Source organism: Hypoxylon fragiforme, assembly GCF_022984875.1.
Source record: "Hypoxylon fragiforme strain CBS 206.31 chromosome Unknown GGS25scaffold_1, whole genome shotgun sequence".
NCBI classification, from domain to species: Eukaryota; Fungi; Ascomycota; class Sordariomycetes; order Xylariales; family Hypoxylaceae; genus Hypoxylon; species Hypoxylon fragiforme.
In genome coordinates this window covers 4465016-4488431 of record NW_026054756.1, presented here as the reverse complement: position 1 = coordinate 4488431, position 23416 = coordinate 4465016, and the positions used below count along the sequence as shown (strand labels likewise).

Below are 23416 nucleotides of genomic sequence, written 5' to 3'. Positions count from 1 at the left end.
TCAAATAAATCTCCGCTAACCTGAGCAGCCAAGACGAACCGATCTTTGGATTTCCCCGCCTCCCGCCTCGGCTACGTTTTTCTGGGGGGCCTCAATGCCTTTTTTTAGATCCGATTATTCCTACTGCGGGGAATGGAAGACAATGCCGAGTTTGGAGGTGCATGGGAAGCTAGGTAGATCTCCAGTGCTAGGCTAGCCATCTCCATTGCTTTTACCCCGACTGTCCCGACTGTTCCAAGAGTAACTAGGTGCTTGGGGTTGCCTGGGTTGGTAGGTAGATGCTATGTAGGTGGTAGGTATGGATATGTCTATAATTACATGGGCAGCCCCGTGTTCTGTCTACCTACCTACCTACCTACCTATCTACTTTTGCCTTTTTCATGCCGTAATACCATATCCGATATCTTACAACCCAAACCAATTCAATCCAGTTAGATCCGAACAAGCCCCCCCACAAAATGGCCTCCAAGAACCGCCCCCGCGTAATCCTCGGCCTCATGGTGATCGGGGCCGAAGGGTCCCGCGCCCGCCTGACCGGCCTCGACAACTTCAGGTCCGCGCTCGACATCTTCCAGGAGCGCGGGTACACGGAGCTCGACACGGCGCGGCTGTACCTGGGGGGCGAGCAGGAAGGGTTCACGCGGCAGGTGGGGTGGAAGGAGCGCGGGCTGTCGATCGCGACGAAGGTGTGGCCGCTGCCGCCGGGTTCGCATGCGCCGGAGGCGTTGGAGGCGACGTTTGAGACGAGCTTGAGGGAGCTGGGGACGGGGTGTGTGGATGTGAGTTTGATGCCTGGCTAGGGGTTTTATTGAAGTACTAACCTCATTTGATCATAGATATTCTACCTTCATGCTCCGGTAATGAAACCCCCCCTCCCCCCCCCCCCCCCCCCCCCTTTTCTTTTCTTTCTGCTTCTTTTCTTTGTTTCTTTTGATCCGGCTTTCAAACACAAAAAACAAATACTACTAGCTACCTAGGTATGACAAGCAATTACATTACTAACAAGCCGACAGGACCGCTCCGTCCCCTTCGCCACCACCCTCGCGGCCGTCGACAAGCTGCACAAAGCCGGGAAATTCAAGCGCCTCGGGCTGAGCAACTACGCCTCCTTCGAGGTCGCCGAGATCGTCATGCTGTGCCGGCAGCACAACTGGGTGCGCCCCACCGTCTACCAGGCCATCTACAACTGCCTCACGCGCACCATCGAGGACGAGCTCATCCCGACCTGCCGCCGCTACGGCATCACCGTCGACGTGTACAGCCCCACGGGAGGCGGCTTCCTGGCGGGGAAGATCGTGTCGAAGGACGCGGACCCGAAGGAGGGGAGGTTCGCGGCGGGGCCGTTCCAGCACCTGACGCGGGGCCGCTATTTCCGGGACGGGATCATCGAGGGCGCGCGGCTGATCCGCGAGGCGGCGGAGGCGAGGGGGCTCAACCCGCTCGAGGTCGCGATGCGCTGGCTCGTGCACCACTCGCAGCTGCGGCTGCTGGAGGGCGAGGAGCGCGACGGGGTCGTGATCGGGTTCTCGACGCTGCAGCAGCTGAGGGATAACCTGGACTACCTGGAGAAGGGCCCGCTGGACGAGGAGGTGCTGGCGGTGGTGGAGCGGGCGTGGAAGGAGGCCAAGGGGGATATGGAGCCGTATTGGCAGCTGCCGATGGTGTATACGTATGATACGAAGGAGGAGCTGTTTGGGAAGGGGAACTAGGGAGGTAGAGGTGGGGACGGTAACACGTTCTGGTGCGATGATTGGATTTCTTTCTCTCATGGTATGTAGATACTACTTAGGCATCACCTAACCTAGGCAATTTGAAGAAGACGCGGAAAATAGAAAGAAAAAATAAGCAAGTTGTAAATAGTCTCACGTCCAATTCAAGCGTACGAATAACTGCCTAAGAGCGATCATCAATCATATTACTGTTAAAGGGGGGGAAAGGGGCTATTTAATCTTAAGTATCTACGTTCTTTCCAGACTCTGTTCTCTTGGTGAGAATCTCAGCTTAGTCATCGTCCTTCTGTTTCTGTCTTTTCGACGCGTGACCCGCATCATCTGGATCTGTACTGGGCACGCTGGGGAATTTGCTGGCTTGAGCCTCCGCCTCGGCTATCTGCTCGTTGGTAGCCTCCTCGTCTTGGCTGGCAGAAGTTGCGGGGGCTGGGGGGAAGTGGCGGCTACGTGGAAGGTTTAGTAGCAAGCTCAAGGAGTAAAGGGGATGGAAGGGCTAGGGGAGAAAAGGGGCTCACGGGAGAAGGAGGTTATAGGAGCGAGCATCTTTCTCCTCAAAGGTCACGAATATAACCTTATCTAGTTTTGGACCGTCGTTGCTATCCATGAACTCTCTAACGGTGTCACAAGCCACGTGGGCAGCATCCGCAGTCGGATAGCGGTAGACGCCGGTGCTGATAGCGCTGAATGCGATAGTCTTGAGATTGTGGCGCACGGCAAGCTCCAAACTAGATCGGTAGCAGCCTCTCAAAGCAATCTCACTATCGGCAGGGTCGTTAACATTGTAGATAGGACCGACGGCATGTATGACCTTTTTACATGGTAGGTCGTATGCGTTGGTGATCTTGGCCGAGCCAGTAGGACAGCCGTGTAGAGTGCGGCACTCGCGAAGCAGCTTGGGGCCAGCGGCGCGGTGAATGGCACCATCAACGCCGCCACCGCCGAGGAGAAGGAGGTTGGCGGCATTCACGATGGCGTCGACAGATAAAGTGGTGATATCGCCATGGAATAGGCCGATGCGATCATTATGCAATGAGGTGGCATTTTGAAATGGGCCGAGAGTAGAGACGTTCAGCTTGTGATGTTTGTAGAGAAGACTGAGGGAGGGAATATCCGAGGCAGATATGAGAGCCGTTTTGGTAGCGGGGCGAAACATGGTTTGTTAAATAAATGAAATCATATTTTTCATGTTTCCTCAATGATTGAGGTTGGTATTGATGTTCGATGTTGGTGTTGTATCATTCGAAGTTGTATATACAAGTAGTATTATGTAGTATTATGTAGTTAATAGCTATTACTGCTAAGTAGGTGCGTAATATGCTCTTTAATTACATACTATGTATCTATTAGGTACGTATATAGAGTACGGCATGTTGGAATGACGTTAGGTTAGTGTAATACGTAGTACGAAGGTTACGGCCAAAGGTTTAGCAATTTGAAGCTAGACTATGACGCTAATTAGTAGGTATCCTAGAGTGCTAAACCTTTGGCCGCAGCCTTCATACTACTAAGGTTAGTTTTAGTAGTAGTACAGACTTACAGCATTTGAAATTATTTACTTAATGGGGTGATGGAGTACTTACATAGCAGTCACAACGATATTATTAACTCTCTTCACTCTTTCAATTACATACTCTTTATACTCCTACCCTCCCGCAAATAAATTGTTCTCATCTTACCTACTTAGTATTATAAGAATGATTAACCTAACGTTAGAGAATTGGAATGGCTACCTACCTAGGTACCTACTCCATAAACTGCCATTTTATTTAAATGTGATCACGGTAACGAACATAGCCTTTGTTTATAGAACAAGACCATTTCTATGCAGAAACTAGAAATTCCTTTTTTGACGTATGTGACCCGTGTAAAATTTGTGTAAAGAGCCTGTTATATCTTCCATATTCTTCTGTAATTATTGAAATGGTTGAAATACCTAGGTAGGTTAGGTCAAGTGCCATCAAATATGCCCATATAGAATATATCTACTGCAGATAGGCGAAGCCATCACGCTCTCTAACATATAGCCTAACATATAGCATATTCAGATAACATATTCATCTCGACCTCGACGATAATCGAGCCCATATTCAATGTCGGACCTTCCTGATCCTTCTCCACCTCGAATATCGCGTTCTTCTTCTTCGTCTGCACGGATGTCTTCTCCTCCTCCACCTCCGCCATATGAATATGTTCAAGATAACACAACGCTCCCATCTCGTGAGTTACCCCAGCGGATGCTACTTCCCCCTGGTAGGCCTCTATCGCCTTTGGCAAAGAAGTATGGCGTCAACACCAAGGCGTATTGGATGCGTAACCATCCAGACGGCCAGGCCCATTCTGGCATGGCCAACGTCTGGCCCTTTAACACCCGAGATCCCCCTAGCCACGACCGAGTCCCGAATCACAACGAGCTAGATGAACTATTCTTGACCGAAACTGAGCAGACAGGCCACCTTCTTAATGGATTTCGCACTTGGCAAGTACCATTATTCAACGAACATCTTTACGACGACTTTTGGGCTAATCCGCCCCAGGGCGTCTCAAACTGGGACCACTGGCAAAACTTTGCTACCAAGCTAGTTACCGTGGACGAGAGCAAGTGGTTCAGCTTTTTCCAACGGGACAAATGGTTTGATTTGAGAACGAATCCGCTGCCTGGGTTAGACAAGCCCATCCCCGGCTTTGAAGGAAATTATGCGCCTAATAATCAGGCATGGTGGAGCGTCGACAACCCAGTCATTTGGAACACAATTCGCCCAGGAATAGAACTGGCCAATCGTCTCCTTAATCTGATGTGTGATGAACAAAGCGAATTGTGCGGTTTCCCCCCTTTTTTTTCTTGCCCCTGATTATATTTTGTATAACTTTAACTAACTCCTAGTCAAGTATCAATGAACTCTTGTATGCCGAACCAGTACGATGCGGGAACCAACCAGGGACGAGGTTTGAAGACCCATTTGTAAAGAAATGGATTTGTAGATTTAAAGAGCCCATGAAAGATGTAGCGAGTCCGCTTATGCTCAAGAAAGGGCTAGAATACGCGCTCGGAGGAAGAATGGCTATAACCTTCAGTGACGAATCGACCTCTTTCTCATTCAGCGGCACTGTACTAGGATTTACCGCTGTCGCGACTTTTGTCCCTTTGGTGAAATCCATAATTCACCTCAGTGTTGGCGAAATACGTTGTTTATTTGAAAAAGACAGTACGGTTGTCGAACGTATTCTGAGTTTATTCCAGTTTGCTAATACGGTACGTGATATGAGACTTCCAAACAACACTATTGAGGCTGTTACTAACTTTTTCTCTTTTATTTCTTAGTTACTCCACGAGTTAGCGGTACGCCTCCCTCCATTCCCTCCTCCCCCCTCTTTTTTTTCTTGTGTGTGTGTGTGTGTGTAAGAGAGAGAGAGAGACTCATACAGATAATGGTCGGTCGAAAATGCTGATAAGAACTACCATTCTAGCATGCCCTCTGGGTATCTCGTTTCAAAGACGGAGAGGCGACCTCACGACACTACGCCAGATATCCTGAACCAGTAAGATCCATCTACTTGTCCGGGAATTAACTCGCAATGCTAACATTCTGTCTAGTTATGGCGCGATAATTGGATCTCTGAGTTGGGCTGGAGTTTTGAGCAGGAAATCTATGGCGCAATCGTAAACGGCCTACCAAGGAGCATGCTCGTAAATGGAATACGAAGAGGCTACCAGACCTTCTTATACGTGGACGACATTACTAAAGCCGTATCTAAGGGCAGCGATCGTGATTCCACAGACATGGCAGGATGGGAGGAGCAGGTTTCTCGAGGATATGAGAACTACTACACAGTTCCAGCATGGTGGGCATCGGCGATACTCAGCGAGAAATATTGGAGAGAGATTATACCTTCTCTCGGGACTGAGGCACTCCGAGCTCCAGCTGTTACTATTAACAGAACTAATTTCGATACAGGCACAGTAGAGGTTGCTGAACCGTCATTTCCCATAGTCGTTCAAAGTCGGCCACTGCAAGATATAGAGGAATCGCCAGAATTCAACTCAGGTACTCCTAGGGGGGTGGCAGCCAAAAAATATCTCACCGAACTTGACGCAGTAGTTGAAAAGATAGAAGCACGGCGCAGAGATATCAACCATGACTTTTTGGCCAGAACAGGAGGTACATCATGGTACCCATGGGAGCGGCAGAAGTGGTCTATCCTTCCCTGGGGAAACACCAGAGAGAGGCATTACATTGAGGAATTTCGTTATCATCACACAGCACGAAATTACTGGGAGTGTCGAAGAATAACACGTGCCTGTGAAGATGAAATTACTGAACTATTGGCGAACGCGGGTACCAACACGGAGCATAATCTTAAGTTGCCTTTTGGGGTGATAGCATTGCTCATGCATGCCTCTAGTATGTCCCATCTTTTTCTCGTCTATCACGTTGTCTTAGTACAAAAGGCTGACATGTTCTATTAGTGCCATATCTCCAACATAACATCCCAACATCTCAGCAGTACTATTGGTCCGTGTATTGGGCTAATAGCCGTTCGTGGAAGGCGGACGGCTCCGGATGGTTCAATGAACTTTCCAGACACGTCCCAAGGATTGGTCCATTTAGAGTCCCGCAAGAGTCGGAAACATATCATGTCCTGCCTCACGATCAGGCGTGTCACGAACGCCCACATCGTATTTTAGCCATGGCCAAGATGCTTTTTTGGAAGATTGAGTACCTTCAAGGAGGACCATTGTAAGTTGTCCAGCTCTTTCCTTCTCCATCTATCTTTCTCTAACAAATGCTTCTAATATCTAGGCCATGGTTGCGAGCCATTCTCGACTGTATCATTGAGATGGAGGTGAACCGGGGGCTTAACATGGACCCTATCAGCTGGGGGAATTTTCCGTTTCGGATTCCTCCATACAACCCAGAATCCTACGTACAAGCGACGCACTACCAAGAAAGGCTCCCTAAGGTAGAGCCCTCATATCTGAGATATGAGGTAGTGGATAACTGGTTTGACGATGTCTATAATATGTCAAGCGAGCCAGGTCCACACCACTGGCCTGAGCAGGATGATACGCCAGCCGATCTGGCCCCCCCTGTGATTCCTGGCCTTCTTCCATATTCATATCCCGGGAAAATAGCAGATCACTATGACATCAATGACTCGTGGATCGTTGAGCCAGATAATGCCAACGGATACGACGTCTTTAACATTACAAGCAAGTCCAACATTCCCTCTTCCCTCTTCCCTATCCCCAACATGTGTAGTTAACTAACAAATCCCATAGAGCTTCTATCTCAACTAGGAGCCACCCAGGATGATCTTAAATCAATCGTTAAACTCTCTCCTGCCGGCCCAAGACTCGTAGGCAATGCTGATCACAGGGCGGCGGCGATTCGCGGGCACCTCGGAACGATCGTGCCACGTATAGGGAAGGTAGCTCTAGTTAGAAGAGCAGAGGAAGTTGCGGAATGTAATGGTAAACAAGGGCGTCCTGGGTGGATCAGTTGGGGATCTCAGGTATTTGATGTAACGAAATTTGTACCAAAAAACAATACCGAAAGAACTGAACTCCAAAAGAGTGCGGGTGGTCCGATCTCTCGAACTCTGAAGAGGTCAACACAATATTCAAAAGACCTATATAGACGTCTTAAACCCTACATGTGTGGCCATCTGGACTTACCGTTGCCACCCAGAGCTGAACTAAGACCTTTCACCCCTCGTCTACTGAGGTGGTACGACAACCCTGGTGCTGGGTGTTATGCAGCTGTGAATAAAAAGGTTTACGACTTGACAGGTAAGTTGCTCGCGCGAACATGAGAAATAGTAAGAGTGCAAAACTAACATATCCCTTCAGCTTATATGAATTTTCACCCAGGAGGTTCCAGAGCACTCTTTGCCTGCCTCGGTGTTGAAAATGACGAATTATTTACACAATTTCATGATTTATCGTTGATGGATGTAAGCTCTCCCCACTTCCTCCTCCCCCCCCTTTTTTCCCCTGCAAGCCAAATCACTGACCAACTGTTGTTTACCGCAGAACTACAAAAGTCTACAAGTTGGGTACATGGTTCCGGAAATACTAGACGAAGACTTGACAAAGACCGAGATTGCCGTTCACGACTGGGTATTTGACATCAAAGCGCTCCAAATTACCGACCGCGCACTCTACGATTCTCTCGTGGGTTATGGTGGCATGTGTACAGACCACTTCATAGCAGGAGAAAATACCCCCGAAGCCAATCCACTGGTCACATTATATGAAAAGCACAAGCACCTCATCTGCGGGGGCGCGGAGTATCAACTCACTGAGATACCAAGTGGTGAGCTTGCCTTGCACACCGGTGAGGTTTATGGCGAGCCTGCCTGGGTCTGCATCTACGGCGATGTCTACGACGTTTCAGGTGAGTTTACCCTCGTTTTTCCTCTTCCTTATTACTTACTTTTCTGAAATTGCTTGCTGACTCCATTCTTAGACATCTTCAGATGGCCGAACTATTACGAGCATGTTATAGATCGGAAGTACGGCGGAGCGGTGATGCAACAATCGAACTTGACAAACTGGATTGTAGATACGTTTGGAGGTCGTCGGATAGGTCAAGTGGCTGATGGAGCATGTTGGCCTATAAAATCCTCTGATTGGCACCAAGCGCCAATACATCGCGTTTTTCACGCTTAGTTTGGAATATATCGATGGCTGGAACCTTTTTTTGTTCCACTCACGGTCGAGGGGTTTCCGATATGTCTATAGGAGAGGAGGTAAATAGATGTAGAATAGAATGTATGAAATAATCAAATGGGATTGGTAATCGTCTATGTCCCAAATCTCGTTGGCCCCTTTAGGTAGTTTTTGACCATCGCTGTGATTACCACATCCTACCACATCCTTTCTCAATACGTTCTAGGGGGCGTTGAAATCTACCGACCTAAGTTCAAATAGGAGAAATGCCCCTCTCCCCTCCCCCATCCTACCGTGAAAAGAAGGGAAATACCAAAGTACCAGCTGATAATACGCCTAGCCCTCTCTTGCCTGGAGAACAGCTTGGCTCGAAATAGACAAAATGGAGCGCTTGGCAGTCCCCGACTTTCTGACACGAATAAAAATAAGGCGAAGAAAAACCCCATGGGGTAAATCTGTCGGCTACCAGGCTTAGAATAGCCCATACCCCGGCTACATTACACACACAACACACATTCCAACCAATACACATGCACTTACACAACTACCTTACACTACCTAGGTACCCCATAATCCAAGTTCCGCGGCCCCTCTCGTCCGCCGTGGTAGATTACTACGAAGTAACTAGGTACAGACAGCACCAATCTACATCAATTACCCCAAAGCCACTGGTAAACCGGCAGTACTGCACAGTTACATCGCACCCCCCTAGCGCGGCCGGGGAACCTAGCTGTGTGGGGAAGCCCCAAGACAGGATCTGACGAATGCGAGGATCGCGAAGGAGATTCATCCATGGCGCGGTAGCATATGCCGAAATGTGGACGTTGCGTTGGATGGGGCTGCTGAGATCGCGCGCAACGGCATATACAAAATGAACGGTGACGAGAGCTGGTAGAGGAGGAGAGAGGTTTCAGCGTGCCGTGTTGTGATACGATGTGTGATGGTAAGGTAGGTAAGGTTGGGCTGGGTTCCACGTGCTAGGTTAGGGAGGTGGTGTAGGTGTAGGTGTAGGTCGTAGGTCGTAACCGGGGCTTGTCATCGTGCATGAATGAATGCGTAGATGGGTAGGTAGATGGGAGATGGTAGATGGACCGTGGGCGATTCTTTGCCTCTCACGTCCAGATATACACAGGAAAATCCGGGGTATTGGCTTGGTAGGTAGGCAAGTAGGTTAGGTATATATCCATCAAGCGAGGGCTTCCAGAAAAAGTCCGGATTCTTTTTTTCAACAATTCATATTGGTACTTGTCTACCAATCTACCTACCTACTTACTTACCCTTCTTTCCTTTATACTTTTCTGTTCTGATACAATCAATATGTCGATGGATCAAGATCGGGTGTGGACCCTGAAAGACCACTGGAGGGCGATGGTCGCGATAGTACTGGTGTCCTTGAGTTCTTTCCAGTATGGTCTCGACTTTGGAATCATCGGTGGTCTCCAAGCCATGGTTCCGTTCCTCAAGGTAAGGAACTTGACTGTCTCCTTTCCCCTTACCTAGATGACTAAACTAGACGTGTTTATGTATGTTTACTCACACTTCACCATCAAGGTCTTTGGGAAAGAAGACCCCACAACCCCCTTGGGATACAACCTCCAGACCGACCGCCAGCAACTCATCGCGTCCCTAATGGTGCTAGGTGCCTTCGTGTCTTCCTGTTCGGCTGGCTTCACGGCCCAGTATGTCGGTCGCAAGATGTCGCTGTGGATAGCGTGTGTGGGTGTCTTCGTCTCGACGGCACTCATGCAGGCAACCACTGTGATAGGGGGCTTGTACGCGGGCAGAGTCATACTCGGTCTGGCTAATGGGCTGTTAATGACGCATTCTCAATTATATGGTACGTACAAGTATAGTGATAGATATACTTTGATTTGTGGTAGATGCTAACCTGGTCTATAGTAAGTCGCGGTTTCTATAGTTTGTTATTTGTGAGGCGGTGAGATGCAAAGAGTTATGAGAAGAAGAAAATGAAAGAAAGGGGAATAAAAATAAGAAGCGTACCGCAGCGTAGCAGACCAAAAGTCATACCTCCAGAGATATACACACGCAACTAACCAACACACAACAGATCCAGGAAAGTGTTCCCGGAAAGTACAGAGGCTTAGGCATCTCTTTCCTCACCTACTGGGTTTCCGTCGGTAAGATTCCTATCTCCTAATCCACCATCAACCACCACCTTCTTCCCCCTCTTTCCTAACTAAACACCACCCTAGGCACCCTAATCGGCACCATCGTCGACAACTTCGCCGCCAAGATCCCCAACCGCAACGCCTACATCATCCCCCTAGGAATCGTGCACATCGTCCCGGGCATCCTCGCCATCGGCCTCTTCTTCATCCCGGAGTCGCCCCGCTGGCTCGCCGCCACCGGCAAATGGGGGAAGGCGGAGCGCGCCCTCGAACGCCTGCGCCCTGACGGGTGGCCCGTCGCCCAGGAGTTCGCGGAGATGAGGACGGCGCTCGAGGCGGAGGCTGCGCTGCAGTCGAGTATCGGGTACCTGGATCTCTTCAAGAACCCGATCGACAGTCGCAGGACGACGGTTGCGGTGTGTGCGCTGACTAGTCAGGCGGCGTCGGGGTCTATGTTTGTTATTTGTAGGTGGCTGTTTTATTATTCACCCATCAGTGCTATATGATACTAACATGCCAAACAAACAGCTTACGGAACCTACTTCTTCGAAATGGCAAACGTAGGAAACGCCTTCGAGAACTCCTGCATCCTCACCGGTGTCGGCGTAGTCGCAATGGCTGCCACCGCCTTTACGATCACCAAGTTCGGCCGTCGACGCGTGATGATGACGGTCGGGTTTACCTGCGCGGGTATATCTCAGCTGGTCATAGCCATCATCTACACGATCTCACCGAATACGCAAAGTTCTGGCAAAGCGTTGGTGGGCATGAGTATATTGTATATTGCTGCTTGGTATGTGTTGAACTTAGTGCCCCCCCCCTGAATATATGAATGAACTAGGCTGCTAACAATGGGTAGTAAGTACCTACATACACATAATCAAAAAGAGCTTCACCTTCTGGAAAATAGATAGGCGTAGGTAAGATGTCAAAGACTTGCAGACTAACAAAGCCGTTTTGCTCTTCCAACAGATAGTTCCATGATCGCCCCGTACGCATGGCTTAGTGGTGGCGAGCTCTCCTCGCAACGTCTGCGTTCGCATACGTTCGGTCTAGCTACCGGAATTGGATTCTTCTTTGCGTGGCTTACCAGTAAGTTGACCCCCTTCCACCCCTTCCTCTCTCCCCCCCTTTTTTTTGATGGGACAATGGTACTACTCCCTTACAATAATAAAAACTAACACCCCTCTAGCTTTCACCGCCCCCTACTTCATCAACCCCGAGTCTCTGAACTGGGGCCCTAAGTACGGCTACATATGGACCGGCTGCTGCGCGATCGCAGGTCTCTGGATCTTTTTCTTCCTGCCCGAGGTCAAGGATCGGACTTTGGAGGAGATTGATGAGATGGTAAGACAGCCTCTTTGCTACATCCCACATACCTTACCTACCTACCTAGCAAAGGAAAAGAAAGACCCCCCCCCCCCCCCCCCCCCCCCAAAAAAAAAAAAAAAAAACGTAGAGAGAAAGAAAGAACAAAGAAAGGAACAAGGAACAAGAAGAGAAAAAGCTAACGACAAAAACAGTTCGAAGCCCAAATCCCCGCTCGCGGCTTCCGCCACTACCGCTGCACTGGCACTCACATTGCGCTTGAGAAGGCCAAGGCAGAGCATATTGCAGAGCATATTGAGCATGCTGAGCGAGGAGAGGGAAAGATGTGAGAAGATAACTAGTGCCTACAACACAACTACTCGTGCCTATCTGCGTGGGTAGGTACGTACGTACGTACGTATCTAACCTACCAAGGTAAGTAAGTACATAGGGGGTCTGGCCGTAAACCACGCCAGCGAACTGTGGTTCATTCGTGAGTAAGTGCGGGAAAGGAGGAAAGGATTCGAAAGCATGTTGGCACTCTTTTATATTTACCTAGGTACTTACCTAGGCAGACAGATACCCATATAAGAACAGTCCTTTACAGCTACTAGCCTAACCTCCATGAGACAAGATTATAAGTAACATTTAACTACCACGAAAACATATTATTTTGCACGCGGCTTAGGTGCTATGGCTCCACTAGAATAGGCCTGCCGTAGATATTTGGTACGGCGCCATCGTAGTTGGGAATAAAGTAAGCTTGCTTTCATCTTTCTGTCTATTGGTTGCAGCGTAGGTATCTGCAGCATATTAATATCGACGGTGTCAAGGGTATACCGGTGGGCTACGTGGAAGCTTAGATGGAAAAAAAGACAGCTTAGATGTATACCTACTACTTAGGTGTGAGCCAAGCTTCTATAGCCACCTGGGAGATGTCACAGATCCCCGCGCAACAACGATGTTCTGCATCTCCTATGTTCCGCACCGTGACAGCACCAAAGGTTCACCACAAAAACACATTGCTATCGGCAGTGAGAGGGGTATGCAAACTTGTATTCTATTCTATACTAAACAACCCTATCCTACCCTTCCTTCCCTGTCCCTGTCCCTACACTTACAACACCACCCTACTGCTGCTTAGCAAGCACCTCCTTGACGGCCTGATCGTACGTCTCCTCCGCATTCTTCTCGGTATCGAAGTCCATGATCCACGACGGCCGGGGCAGCTGGATGCTCTCGGGGCTGTCCTTGACCTTGGACCAGTCCGTCTTGTGCCACATCTCGCGCGTCGTCTCGCCCGTCTTCTGTATCTGCCGCACGCGCTCGTACCGGATCTTCTCGTGCGCCCTCACGGCCGTGGGCAGGTTGTCTTTGCCGCCGCGGCGCAGGCACACGGCGATGGAGACGCCGTCCTCGACCGCCTGCGCCGCGCCCTGCGCGCTGGTCGGCAGGAACGGGTGCGCGGAGTCGCCCAGCAGCAGGATGCGGCCGGCGGGGCTGACCCACGTGGGCAGCGGGTCGCGGTAGACGAGCTTCCAGTCGACGAGGTTCTCCTCGGGGGTCTTGGAGATGATGCGCGTGCATAGCGGGTCCCAGTCCTTGAGGGCCTCCTTGACCTCGGAGAGCTTTCCGGGGAAGCTCCAGGACTCGTCGATGTCGTGCTCGTCGCGGTGGGTTAGCACCCACGAGCAGTCGGAGCCGTTCTTGATCGTGGTGAAGAGGAAGTGCATGTCAGGCCCGATCCAGCCGTTGAAGGTGTCGCCGTTGGTGCAGAAGTGCTTGGTTTCAGGGTCCTCGATCATGTCTTTGTTGGAGAACCTGGGGGGGGGGGGGGGGGGGGGGGAATGTTAGTTTATCATGTCTCAATCCTTGACTTGAATAGAAAGGAATAGAGGAAGGGGGGGAATACCATGATCGCCAGATAGCATATCCGCTGCTCTTAGGCTTATCATCGTGGCCTAGAACAGACTTCCGTGCCCTGGACCGTACTCCATCCGAAGCGATGACTACATCGCCAGAAACCTTTCTCGCATTGTTAGTTTTCTAGGTAGTCTAGGTAGGTATGAATGATGGTGAGTAAACTGACCTTTTCACCATTATCAAAGGTGATGGTAGCTTGCTTGTCGTCTTCGTCGTAAGACAACACTTTCTTGCCGAGATGGATCGGGATCTTCAGGTCATCCTTGGCATAGTTGTACACCACTTCGTGCAGCTCTCCTCGGTGGCCGTTGAAGTTGGGCGCATCAATGGCGTACTCCGGGGTCGGCTGGTTGATGACGATCTCGCCCGTGTCGTACTTGTGGATGTTGAAGCCGTACGTGCTCAGGTCGATGGCCAGAGGTCGCATGGCGTCAGCCACCTTGCCGCCCGACCAGCGGTAGAAGATTCTTCCCGCATTGGGGCCGAACGAGATGATGTCGCCCAGCGGCTTGATCTCGGGGAACTGTTCATATACCACCACGTCGTGTCCTTGACGGTGGCATTCTACTGCTGCTCCCAAACCACCGAAACCTGTGGGCCCAGAGAGATCAGAAAGAGTTTAGAGAGAAGGGGGGGGTTGACCTAGGCGCTTAGAGCCAGAAGAAAAAAAGGAAAAAAACTGGTGGTGAATGTATTATTCACATAGATTGGAGATAGAGTAACATACCGGCACCGACTATTACAACCTTGATACCAGTCTTAGGACGCGTCCCATTGGTGTGACCGTTCGTTGCCATCTTGTTAGTCAGAATATAGGTAGTAGGTATGATGTAAGTAGTAGTATATAAAAGTACTAGGAAGATCTATAATCTATAGCAGATGCAGGTTGGAGGTGCAGCGAAATTCCCTTCCTCGGCGGGCAAGAATTTGGAAAATCGAGTAAGGTATCTTTTCTTTTTTCGTAGCTTGGATGATCAAGGTGTTACTTAGGTATGATTCTTGAGTTACAAATTGTATAGAATTCTGAACCAATAGCGTGATGATTATCTTGATATTTAAATATGCCGACGGACACCCCTGGACAATGCATCATGGATTCCTTTTCTCACTCGGTGCGGGGGTAGAGGGGCGCTCACCTGGTGATCTCCATCGACACAGAGACGCGGCTCTTCTTGAAACACATCTTCGTGTCCTCATAGCCTAGACAGGGGGCATTTGGCTTATTCAGAGATTGACAATCATACATAGCATTGACCACAGGGGAGGCGTGTAATAGTTTGTCCGGGTTTTCGGGGACGTCAAGTTGTCCGAGAGGGTCTAAATAGTGGAGGGCCAAGCTACCTGCCTAGCCTTCCACGGCAGCTTCGATTTATGTATACTACTACCTAGGTCATAACTTAGGCCTGCTATGTTTGGTAAATACTAGACTTAGCCTATATTTGGTACTTAGCCCTCGGCCCAGAACAGTCGACCGTACGAGAAGCAGGCCATGCCGAAGATCCTCGGCGACCCAGCTGACTGGGAAAATCCGGCTGCGGTGTTATGCGGTGTTTAGTTTAATGCGACGGGACTCGGGCTCGGGTAAGTAAGTGATAAGTAAATATATTAGGTGGATATGTAAATGCCATCCGAAACAGAATGTCCTGGAGGTTTCTTCAAAAGTAAAGCCCCGACTCCTATCTTCTACATACCCACTCGGATTTTTAGACGGGAACCGCACGCTTTGATATGACTTCCAAACCAGATTGGGGGGAGACCACCTCCGCTTTGGAGGTTGCGAACACTTATGCGAAGCAGCTTCAAGGTAGAAACGGTGAGTCGATCATTCTACCCCTACACGTATTCGTATGCACAGGTGGATGTTGACAAGACTGCGCAGTCTTGATTACGGGCGTTTCGCCTGAGGGAGTGGGCGAAGGCACAGCCATTGCCATTGCGTCCCAGAAACCAGCGAATTTGATTTTGGTATCAAGAACGAAGGAAAGGCTTGAAGCTGTAGCGTCATCTATCCGCAAATCATACCCAGATGTCAATGTGCAAACGGTTACGATGGACTTGGCCTCCCAAGCGTCGATTCGCGAGGCGGCTACGAAGGTTAACGGTTTGATCTCGAAGCTGGATATCTTGATCAACAATGCCGGGGCGACTTTCAACTCGCGCTCTTGGACAGCTGAAGGAATTGAAATACAATTTGGCGCCAATCATATTGGCCCGTTCCTATTCACAAAGTTGCTGCTCCCTCTCCTAGAAAAGGCAGCTACACAGTCCCCTGCTGGAGCAACTCGTATCGTTAATCTTGCCAGCCATGGCCATCGGATATCCCCCATACGCTTTCACGACTACAACATAGAGAATAAGGAAGTACCTCCGGAAGAAAAACCGTTCTCGCCTCTGCCACCTGCACTCACCAGAGTGAAGGAAGATGGCTACATGCCTATCATTGCGTATGGCCAGAGCAAGACAGCAAACATTCTATTCACTCTTTATCTTCAAGAGAAGTTGAAGACAAAGGGAATTGCAGCATATGCTGTGCACCCGGGAGGTGAGTAAGAGGGCATAGTACCTTGGCATTTCATAGCAAGTCCTGAACTAACTTGGTGTCGGACACGCATAGGTGTGAATACCAACCTTGGCCGTGACCATGACCCAGAAACGGCAGATGCCATTGCACAATCATCCAAGTTTTGGAAGAATTGCGATCAAGGAGCGTCCACGACTCTGGTGGCTGCATTAGACCCGGCGCTGAATGGTAAACAAGCCCACGCTTTTACTGCCTCTATCGAGTAGCTGCCTAATAGTTAACGTGCCACATGCAGTTTGTAATGGTCTCTACTTGTCTGACTGCCAATATTGCCCTTGTGCAGACCATGCCAAGGACCTGACGATAGCCAAGCGACTCTGGCAACTGAGCGAAGAGCTGATTGGCGATAAATTCGATCTTGAATAGATTGGATACCTACGAAATAGGTGTGTTATCTTTCGGTGCTTTGCCTATGGGCTTAGTTAGGCTGTGGGTAGGGTAGGATAGGTAAGCGCTCCAATGTCCTTGTCATGTGTATTTATAGACCGCCTCTCCCAAAGTATACAACTGTCTTGTTGCTCCGTTTCCTACACACAATGTTGCTAATTTAAGCCCAGATGCCACGCAGTATTGATTAGGCCTCTCTATTAGAATGGAGGGAGACGGTGTTTTAACCTTCGACCGGCTAAATTAGTGGTGTATGCAAGCTCTTAGGCGAGTTGCGGATTACATCCTAGGGTCGCCTTGATGAATCGTGCCAATTTTGCCCATCGGACATGTGTTGACAATGGATATGATGACTTTCTGTCGAGGGGATGGCAATGTACATTCTAGGTACTTTTATTACCTATAAATCTAAGCCTTCGGATTCTCGGAATAGACGATTGCCTCTTTCCGTTTCGTGAAATTGACAATACTTGAAAAAAGGTTCTGCTGTCAAAGATGAGGTTGATGATTCTGGGTACTGTGCTTACGGCATGGGGCACTTATGTCGCCGCGGAGACATTGATCGTTCGCGAAACCGTCCAAAATCTACCATCGGGATGGAAGTTTGAGCAACCGGCCAAGGTAGAAGAACTCATAACTTTAACGATTGCGCTCAAACAGCCACGAATCAATGACCTAAAAGCCAAGCTAGGCCGTATTAGCGATCCGTCGGATACTGAATACGGACATCATCTGACCAGAGAGGAGGCAAAGACATACCAGGCAATCGATCCGGAAACAGTAGACCAAGTCTACTCGTGGCTCGGCTCTAACGGCATTACAGATGTAGTAACGAACGGGCCTATGATCACGGTGACTTCTACAGCTTCCAACTTTAACAAGATCCTGAAAACATCCATTGGCTACTACTCTTTTCAGGGGTCATCTTCGGTCTTACGCGCTCCATCCTACTCGTTTCCACAGCGACTTGATGGGAGTATCGAGTTTATCTACCCCCTCTCGAACTTCATGAGGCCACCTCGTTCGAAATTGAGATCCCGACCTGCCGTCAAGTCATCCGTATTATCTACCAACGTGGATGATCAGCCTTGTCTGGCTGGTGTAACCCCCGCCTGTCTCAAAAGTCTCTACAATGTGACATATGCTGATACTTCGGTGCCCACCAAATCCCCTGCCCGATATGGGATAGCGGGCTTCCTCGAGCAGTATATCAAGTACGACGACGTTTTCAAGTTCCTCGATACGTATGCTCCCGAACTTACGCCATTGGGGTATAACTTCTCGGTTGCTATGCTGAATAACGGCACCAATCCCCAACCTAATGAGCCAAGATCAAGAGCTGGAATAGAGGCTAGTCTGGATGTCGAGTATGCCATGGCCATGGCTTACCCGGCAAATGTGATATACTATTCAACAGGAGGTCGAGGTGAGAAGGTCGATCGCAACGGCGACCTCATGCCGACTAATCGGAGTGATAACGAACCATACCTGGAGTTTTTACGGCATCTACTTGACCTTAGCGACGAAGAAATACCCCACGTTGTGAGTATCTCGTACGCGGACGACGAGCAATCCGTACCGGCTCCCTATGCGAATCGCGTATGCGATCTCTTCGCTCTAGCGGCAGCTCGTGGCGTGACATTCTTATCCGGGTCGGGAGACGGCGGTGCTAGCGGGATTGGACAGAATCAGTGCTACAGCAACGACGGCGAGCAACGGAAGATGTTCCTTCCCACATTCCCAGCTAGTTGCCCGTATGTCACGGCGGTGGGCGCCACGGGGAATACCTTACCAGTAGAAGGTGCAGAATTTAGTACAGGCGGGTTTAGCAACTACTTTGCCAGGCCGGAATGGCAGAATGATGCAGTGGACGCGTACATATCTGCACTGGGAGACTCGCACAAAGGGCTGTACAACGAGAGCGGTCGCGCGTTTCCGGACATTAGCGCCACAGGTACTAATTATGCCATCCAGGTAGGAGGCTATCAAACCGATGTCTACGGGACCAGCGCAAGCACACCAGTCGTCGCAGCTCTGGTAGCTGTAATCAATGACTCAAGGTTGAAATCCGGTAAGAACAGCACAGGATGGCTCAACCCGGTGCTGTATTCGCAACCTGTGAGGGAAGCATTGCAGGACGTGACCACGGGTATAAGTCAGAGCTGTGCATTTGGCGAGGATACGGAACCTGGGTGGGAAAGTAAAGAAGGATATGATTGCGTGACTGGTCTTGGGTCTATCGGTGACTTTGGGAAGCTGCTGGAAGTATTGGGATAAGGGAGTCCTTGGGATTTCGGCGTTGGATTTGATAAAATGTGGGATAACTTATGTAAGATCAAAAAGCAAGGAGAGTGATGCGTGACGCAGATATGGAAATGTATGTAAAAAGGAAATGCAAGGCACAGTACTCGGTAGCGTTTCGCACTATAACTACTACTAGGTAGGTATCCTTTGCTTGTAGGTTTATGTACGTATTAGCCACAACCCCTGTATGTACAATACAACGTATTTTATACCTACACAAGTGGGTACAGTACCCTATTTTAAGCGGCTTTCCATTAGAGTGTTTACCAACTCCACACGAGCTAGTGCTTTGATTCGCGGTTCTTAGCTCCTCCCTCCTGCTACCTTAATAGGTACTACCGACCTAAGGTCTGTAGTTAGTTGTATTCGTAAGTACCAAAGTCTAAATCCAATATCATCTTGTAAGGTTTGCATATATTATATGATTCTGACTTCCGACTTAGTCCCAACTTTTTTTTCACAACTTTATAATTTGGGACTTCCATATTCGATCAACATCATTGTTGACCGTGACAACCAAAAACCAGAAGAAAACCCATTGAAAAACGACATACGGAAGAAAAGAAAAGGCGAACTGCTTAACGGATTCATGCGTGTATCCGTCTATTAAACCATCTATATTATCTCCCGCCCAACTATCCACTCGCCATAGATACAAAGTACCACCTTACGTCTTCAAATTCAACCATCGAGGTCCCATTGGCTCCGTTGAACACCTTCACCATTGAAAACGAAAAGAATCATTATTCGCCGAGTTAGGATTAGACGCGTATCGACGCGTCTTTGTTCTCCTTTCCGATCTCACCTCCGATCTCCGACCTCCGACCTCCACCCTCCACTCTCTCTACTCATGCGTCCACCTGGAAATTGAGCCCAGTTGGTAACAAGCACGTTGCCGTTTTTAGTGGTCAGTGGAGGAGGAGGAGGCCCAGTCGACAAGTCGCTGGCAAATCGTCTTTGCTGCTCCACGGCCTTGAATCTCTTGGCTACGCGCGCGAGATATCTGCCACTGGGACGCGATGACGTCTACGGGCCCTACCTGAACACACCTTTCACTCTATTCACCATCTATTTTCGATTGAAACAGCATGCCTACAGTTCAAATCACACCCACGTCTTCCGAACTCCTACAGCATGTAGCCGACTCGCTGGGGAAAGCAAGGAAAGTCGTCATAATCACCGGTGCTGGCATAAGCACCAATTCTGGTATTCCGGTATGTCTCCGCCTTTTCGTGTTCTGAGTTTCTATCGTGACGAGAAATCCTATTTCTAACCAATTTTATAGGACTTCCGTTCCGAAAATGGACTTTACTCGCTCATTCAGGCGCAATTTGAACGAGCCGAAGCTACCAGTTGTAAGGACGAAGAGGGACAAGCCACTGGTTTTGCTCTAAGTGGTCGTCCGGCTAAGAGAAGGAGACTATCCCAGGCAGCTGAAAAGCCTGTTGAGGTTTCGCAAGACCCTAATGGCCATCACAATCTTGTCAAGATAGATACGCCGGTGGGCAGCAATGCCATAAATATCCAAGACACCACAGCCCCTTCTGAACCATTACTACAACGACTCACTAGATCACGGTCGGGACTCCGTCCACCATTACTTAAAAAGGCATCGCAATCTCGTATGCCGTCTTCCAACCCCCGAGATCCCTTACATTCAGCTTCACCACTATCGACCGCCTCCTCAACAGAAGAATCGACAACCAGTGTAGCAAAAGGTCCACATCTTATCCAATCGAAAGCCACCACCCCAAAAACGATTCTGAGCGAATCATTCAGCTCGTCTCCTCTCTCCTCGCCGCCACCTATCTTATTCGATCCTTACGATAACTCTCACTCATCTACAGATGAAAGTTCACAACCAAGTGTCGTATGTTCTGATACGTCTGACACTGAAGATGCGCAGAACTCATTCGATCTACTCTCCTCTCAAGCTTCCAACCCTAGCCTACGCAACATGAAGGGCCGTGATCTCTTCGATTGTAACATATGGTCTGATCCTTTGAAGACTTCCGTGTTTTACCGCTTTGCCACCACCTTGAGACAAAAAGTTAAGGACGTGGAGCCAACAGTAACACATAGATTCATTGCCCAGCTTCGTGATGTGGGGAAACTTGCTAGAGTTTACACACAAAACATTGACGAAATTGAGAAGAAGATTGGTCTTTCTACCGACCTAAAGAATGGTGCAGGCAACCGAAGAAGGAAGTCCGGTAGGCCACAGTTGGTCGGACAAGGGAAGGACTCAAAAGAGAATGCGGACCCAACAAAATGCGATGGTCTTAGTGGAGTGGACAGCAGCCAGGCTTCGCAGAGCTCCGAGACTTCTGGACGAAGTAATACACGATCAGTTGTAACTCAAGACAAAGGAGTCGAATGCGTATTCCTCCATGGCTCTCTACATGCTCTGCGTTGCTTTGTATGTGGAAAACTCTGTGACTGGGACGAAGACGGCCGCGAAGTCTCTACCATGTTAGGCGAACAGCCAGAATGTCCTCATTGCGCAGGAGCCACTGCTGCAAGGCAGGAAAGGGGGAAGAGAGCTTTGGGTATTGGCAAGCTTCGACCCGATATTGTTCTCTATGGCGAGGAGCATCCTCAGTCTGACCTAATATCCCCCATTGTCCAGCACGACCTTTCAGCCGGCCCTGATCTTCTTCTCATACTCGGCACAAGCCTGAGAGTACACGGGCTGAAAGTAATGGTCAAGGAATTTGCCAAAGCTGTGCATAACAAAGGGGGCAAAGTCATATTCATCAACCTAACGAAGCCATCGGAAAGTGCTTGGGGCGACATGATAGATTACTGGATTGCATGGGATTGCGACGCCTGGGTAGACGATCTGAAGAATAGAAAGCCTCATCTCTGGCTGTCACCAGATGAAATCCTGGAATTTGAAAAACAAAAACGCGAAGCGTTGGCAGAGAAGAAGAAGGAAATCATATCCAAGAAACGGGAAAGCGTCATGGATAAAAAGCGCGAAGCGTTACAGCAGAAGAGGAGGCACACGATTGGCGAAGAGAAACCCCGGCCACCACCCAAGAATCCTTCTTCTATGCGAAATGATTACCAATGCGGTGCCTACGTAGTCTGGGAAATATTTCAAGCCCTGGCTAAGATTGGCGACCGACCTTTTAACAATCTTGGATATACACCTCCTCGCTTACCACCCACCGAGCCAGCGCCAGCCCCGATGTCCCAGTCCCGTCCAGGCGTGGGTGCAAAGAAGCCAAGGCCGAGGAAATCTGCCCCAGCAGCCCTTGTTCCTCTAACGGATAGCTCTGCAAAGACGAACAGTACCCCGAAGGCGAACAATACCCCGAAGACGAATAACACTCCGAAAACGAATAGCACCACAGATTCTACGCCAAAGTCTACGCCCGTTGTCAAGGCCAAGTTCCCAGACGTAAACTGGAGCAGTCGGAATAAATATGCAAAAGCTGCACAGAAACTGGCACGTACTGGCAAATCCCCAACGCCGGTCAGATTAGCTGAACTAAATCGAGTCCCGACACCACAAGAGGCGAGCACACCCTCTCCGTATGCTCCGCCTAGTTCCATCACTGCAGCGGTTAAGGTGAATCCTCGCCAACGAAAGCGGAAAATGATTGATGGTGTTCCGGTTGGGGGCCCAGGTCTACTGAAGAAGCCTTCCTTGCCGTTGCCAACGCCACGACGTGGCAGTGGTAGGGATAATGTACCTCCAAATCGGCCGAGCACTTCTACAGCTTGTCATACGCTTTCCTCGAAAGGTCCCATTTTACCCCCATTTCATCCTGGATGGGAAAGTTCGCCTGCGGCAAAGATAAAGCCTCTGGAACCAAGTTTGAATGTATCACCACCCAGCCCTTTAGCGGATCTGCCTCCAATAGTGCGACCAGAGATCTTTGCCATGCGTCAGGTCGTCCATCCGATGAGCTTTTGCGATCCACTTGTCAAACTACGGTATGACACTACAAATTATAAAAGGCCGGTTGAAGAAACCGGTATAGCTACGTATGATACAACACCGAGTCCATCGGACCAACTTCGGTGGGAGCTGGCTCGACAGGAGGCACTCGATGGGACAGAAGCGCCTGAGGAGGTGAGGCGCTCGAGATGAATATTATCTCTGGTTTTGGTTTAAAAGGAATTGTGTCAGCATTAGAATATACCCGTTTCAGTGTTTTATACGTAGTTAGGTTTTACCGTCTGCTAAATGCTAAGGTTATGCATATCATATATGTATATAATTCTGAGCGTAACAATACCATTGCTTATTTGCGCGTAAGTGCCCCTATTCGGAGTTGAATAGCCTAGATTTCTACAGGATGCATGTGCTTGACAGTAGATATATGTATTTCTTCTGGCAGATTGTAACTACAGTTGTAAACAAGTTATACTA

The 23416-nt window shown here is 49.3% G+C and overlaps 7 protein-coding genes across 7 annotated transcripts; 5 read left to right on the top strand and 2 right to left on the bottom strand.

Moving 5' to 3' along the window:
- The first annotated feature begins 302 nt into the window (after window positions 1–302).
- Window positions 303–2197, top strand: GGS25DRAFT_65201 (Aldo/keto reductase). The gene is made up of 3 exons (XM_049265933.1): window positions 303–779; window positions 837–857; window positions 1014–2197. The coding sequence occupies exons 1-3, from the start codon at window positions 459–461 to the stop codon at window positions 1707–1709; spliced, it is 1038 nt and encodes a 345-aa protein (XP_049122101.1). The 5' UTR covers window positions 303–458; the 3' UTR covers window positions 1710–2197.
- Window positions 2198–2241: 44 nt separating this feature from the next.
- GGS25DRAFT_512663 (MACRO domain-containing protein) lies at window positions 2242–3099 on the bottom strand (the record flags this gene model as incomplete). Its single annotated transcript, XM_049262801.1, has 2 exons — window positions 2242–2802; window positions 3064–3099. 2 exons carry the CDS (start codon window positions 3097–3099, stop codon window positions 2242–2244), a joined length of 597 nt encoding a protein of 198 aa, XP_049122100.1.
- Window positions 3100–3820: 721 nt separating this feature from the next.
- GGS25DRAFT_517615 (uncharacterized protein) lies at window positions 3821–9295 on the top strand (the record flags this gene model as incomplete). The annotated part of the gene is made up of 12 exons (XM_049263414.1): window positions 3821–4545; window positions 4617–4980; window positions 5050–5067; window positions 5196–5267; window positions 5323–6130; window positions 6196–6466; window positions 6530–6923; window positions 7011–7518; window positions 7579–7682; window positions 7762–8125; window positions 8198–8297; window positions 9172–9295. 12 exons carry the CDS (start codon window positions 3821–3823, stop codon window positions 9293–9295), a joined length of 3852 nt encoding a protein of 1283 aa, XP_049122099.1.
- Window positions 9296–9717: 422 nt separating this feature from the next.
- On the top strand, window positions 9718–12503 carry GGS25DRAFT_527857 (putative maltose permease; the record flags this gene model as incomplete). The annotated part of the gene is made up of 8 exons (XM_049265124.1): window positions 9718–9864; window positions 9952–10237; window positions 10437–10538; window positions 10614–10994; window positions 11058–11322; window positions 11506–11621; window positions 11722–11876; window positions 12053–12503. The coding sequence occupies 8 exons, from the start codon at window positions 9718–9720 to the stop codon at window positions 12185–12187; spliced, it is 1587 nt and encodes a 528-aa protein (XP_049122098.1). The 3' UTR covers window positions 12188–12503.
- A 374-nt stretch (window positions 12504–12877) lies between these two features.
- GGS25DRAFT_64950 (FAD/NAD(P)-binding domain-containing protein) lies at window positions 12878–14678 on the bottom strand. Its single transcript, XM_049265931.1, has 4 exons — window positions 14488–14678; window positions 13927–14351; window positions 13750–13862; window positions 12878–13658 (listed from the first exon to the last, which is right to left on the bottom strand). Exons 1-4 carry the CDS (start codon window positions 14555–14557, stop codon window positions 12968–12970), a joined length of 1299 nt encoding a protein of 432 aa, XP_049122097.1. The 5' UTR covers window positions 14558–14678; the 3' UTR covers window positions 12878–12967.
- Window positions 14679–15226: 548 nt separating this feature from the next.
- GGS25DRAFT_64974 (retinol dehydrogenase 13) lies at window positions 15227–17020 on the top strand. The gene is made up of 5 exons (XM_049265932.1): window positions 15227–15573; window positions 15640–16302; window positions 16375–16509; window positions 16577–16788; window positions 16899–17020. The coding sequence occupies exons 1-4, from the start codon at window positions 15489–15491 to the stop codon at window positions 16705–16707; spliced, it is 1014 nt and encodes a 337-aa protein (XP_049122096.1). The 5' UTR covers window positions 15227–15488; the 3' UTR covers window positions 16708–16788; window positions 16899–17020.
- A 203-nt stretch (window positions 17021–17223) lies between these two features.
- Window positions 17224–23134, top strand: GGS25DRAFT_512658 (DHS-like NAD/FAD-binding domain-containing protein; the record flags this gene model as incomplete). The annotated part of the gene is made up of 4 exons (XM_049262800.1): window positions 17224–18828; window positions 18865–18962; window positions 20120–20246; window positions 20318–23134. The coding sequence occupies 4 exons, from the start codon at window positions 17224–17226 to the stop codon at window positions 23132–23134; spliced, it is 4647 nt and encodes a 1548-aa protein (XP_049122095.1).
- Window positions 23135–23416: the final 282 nt, after the last annotated feature.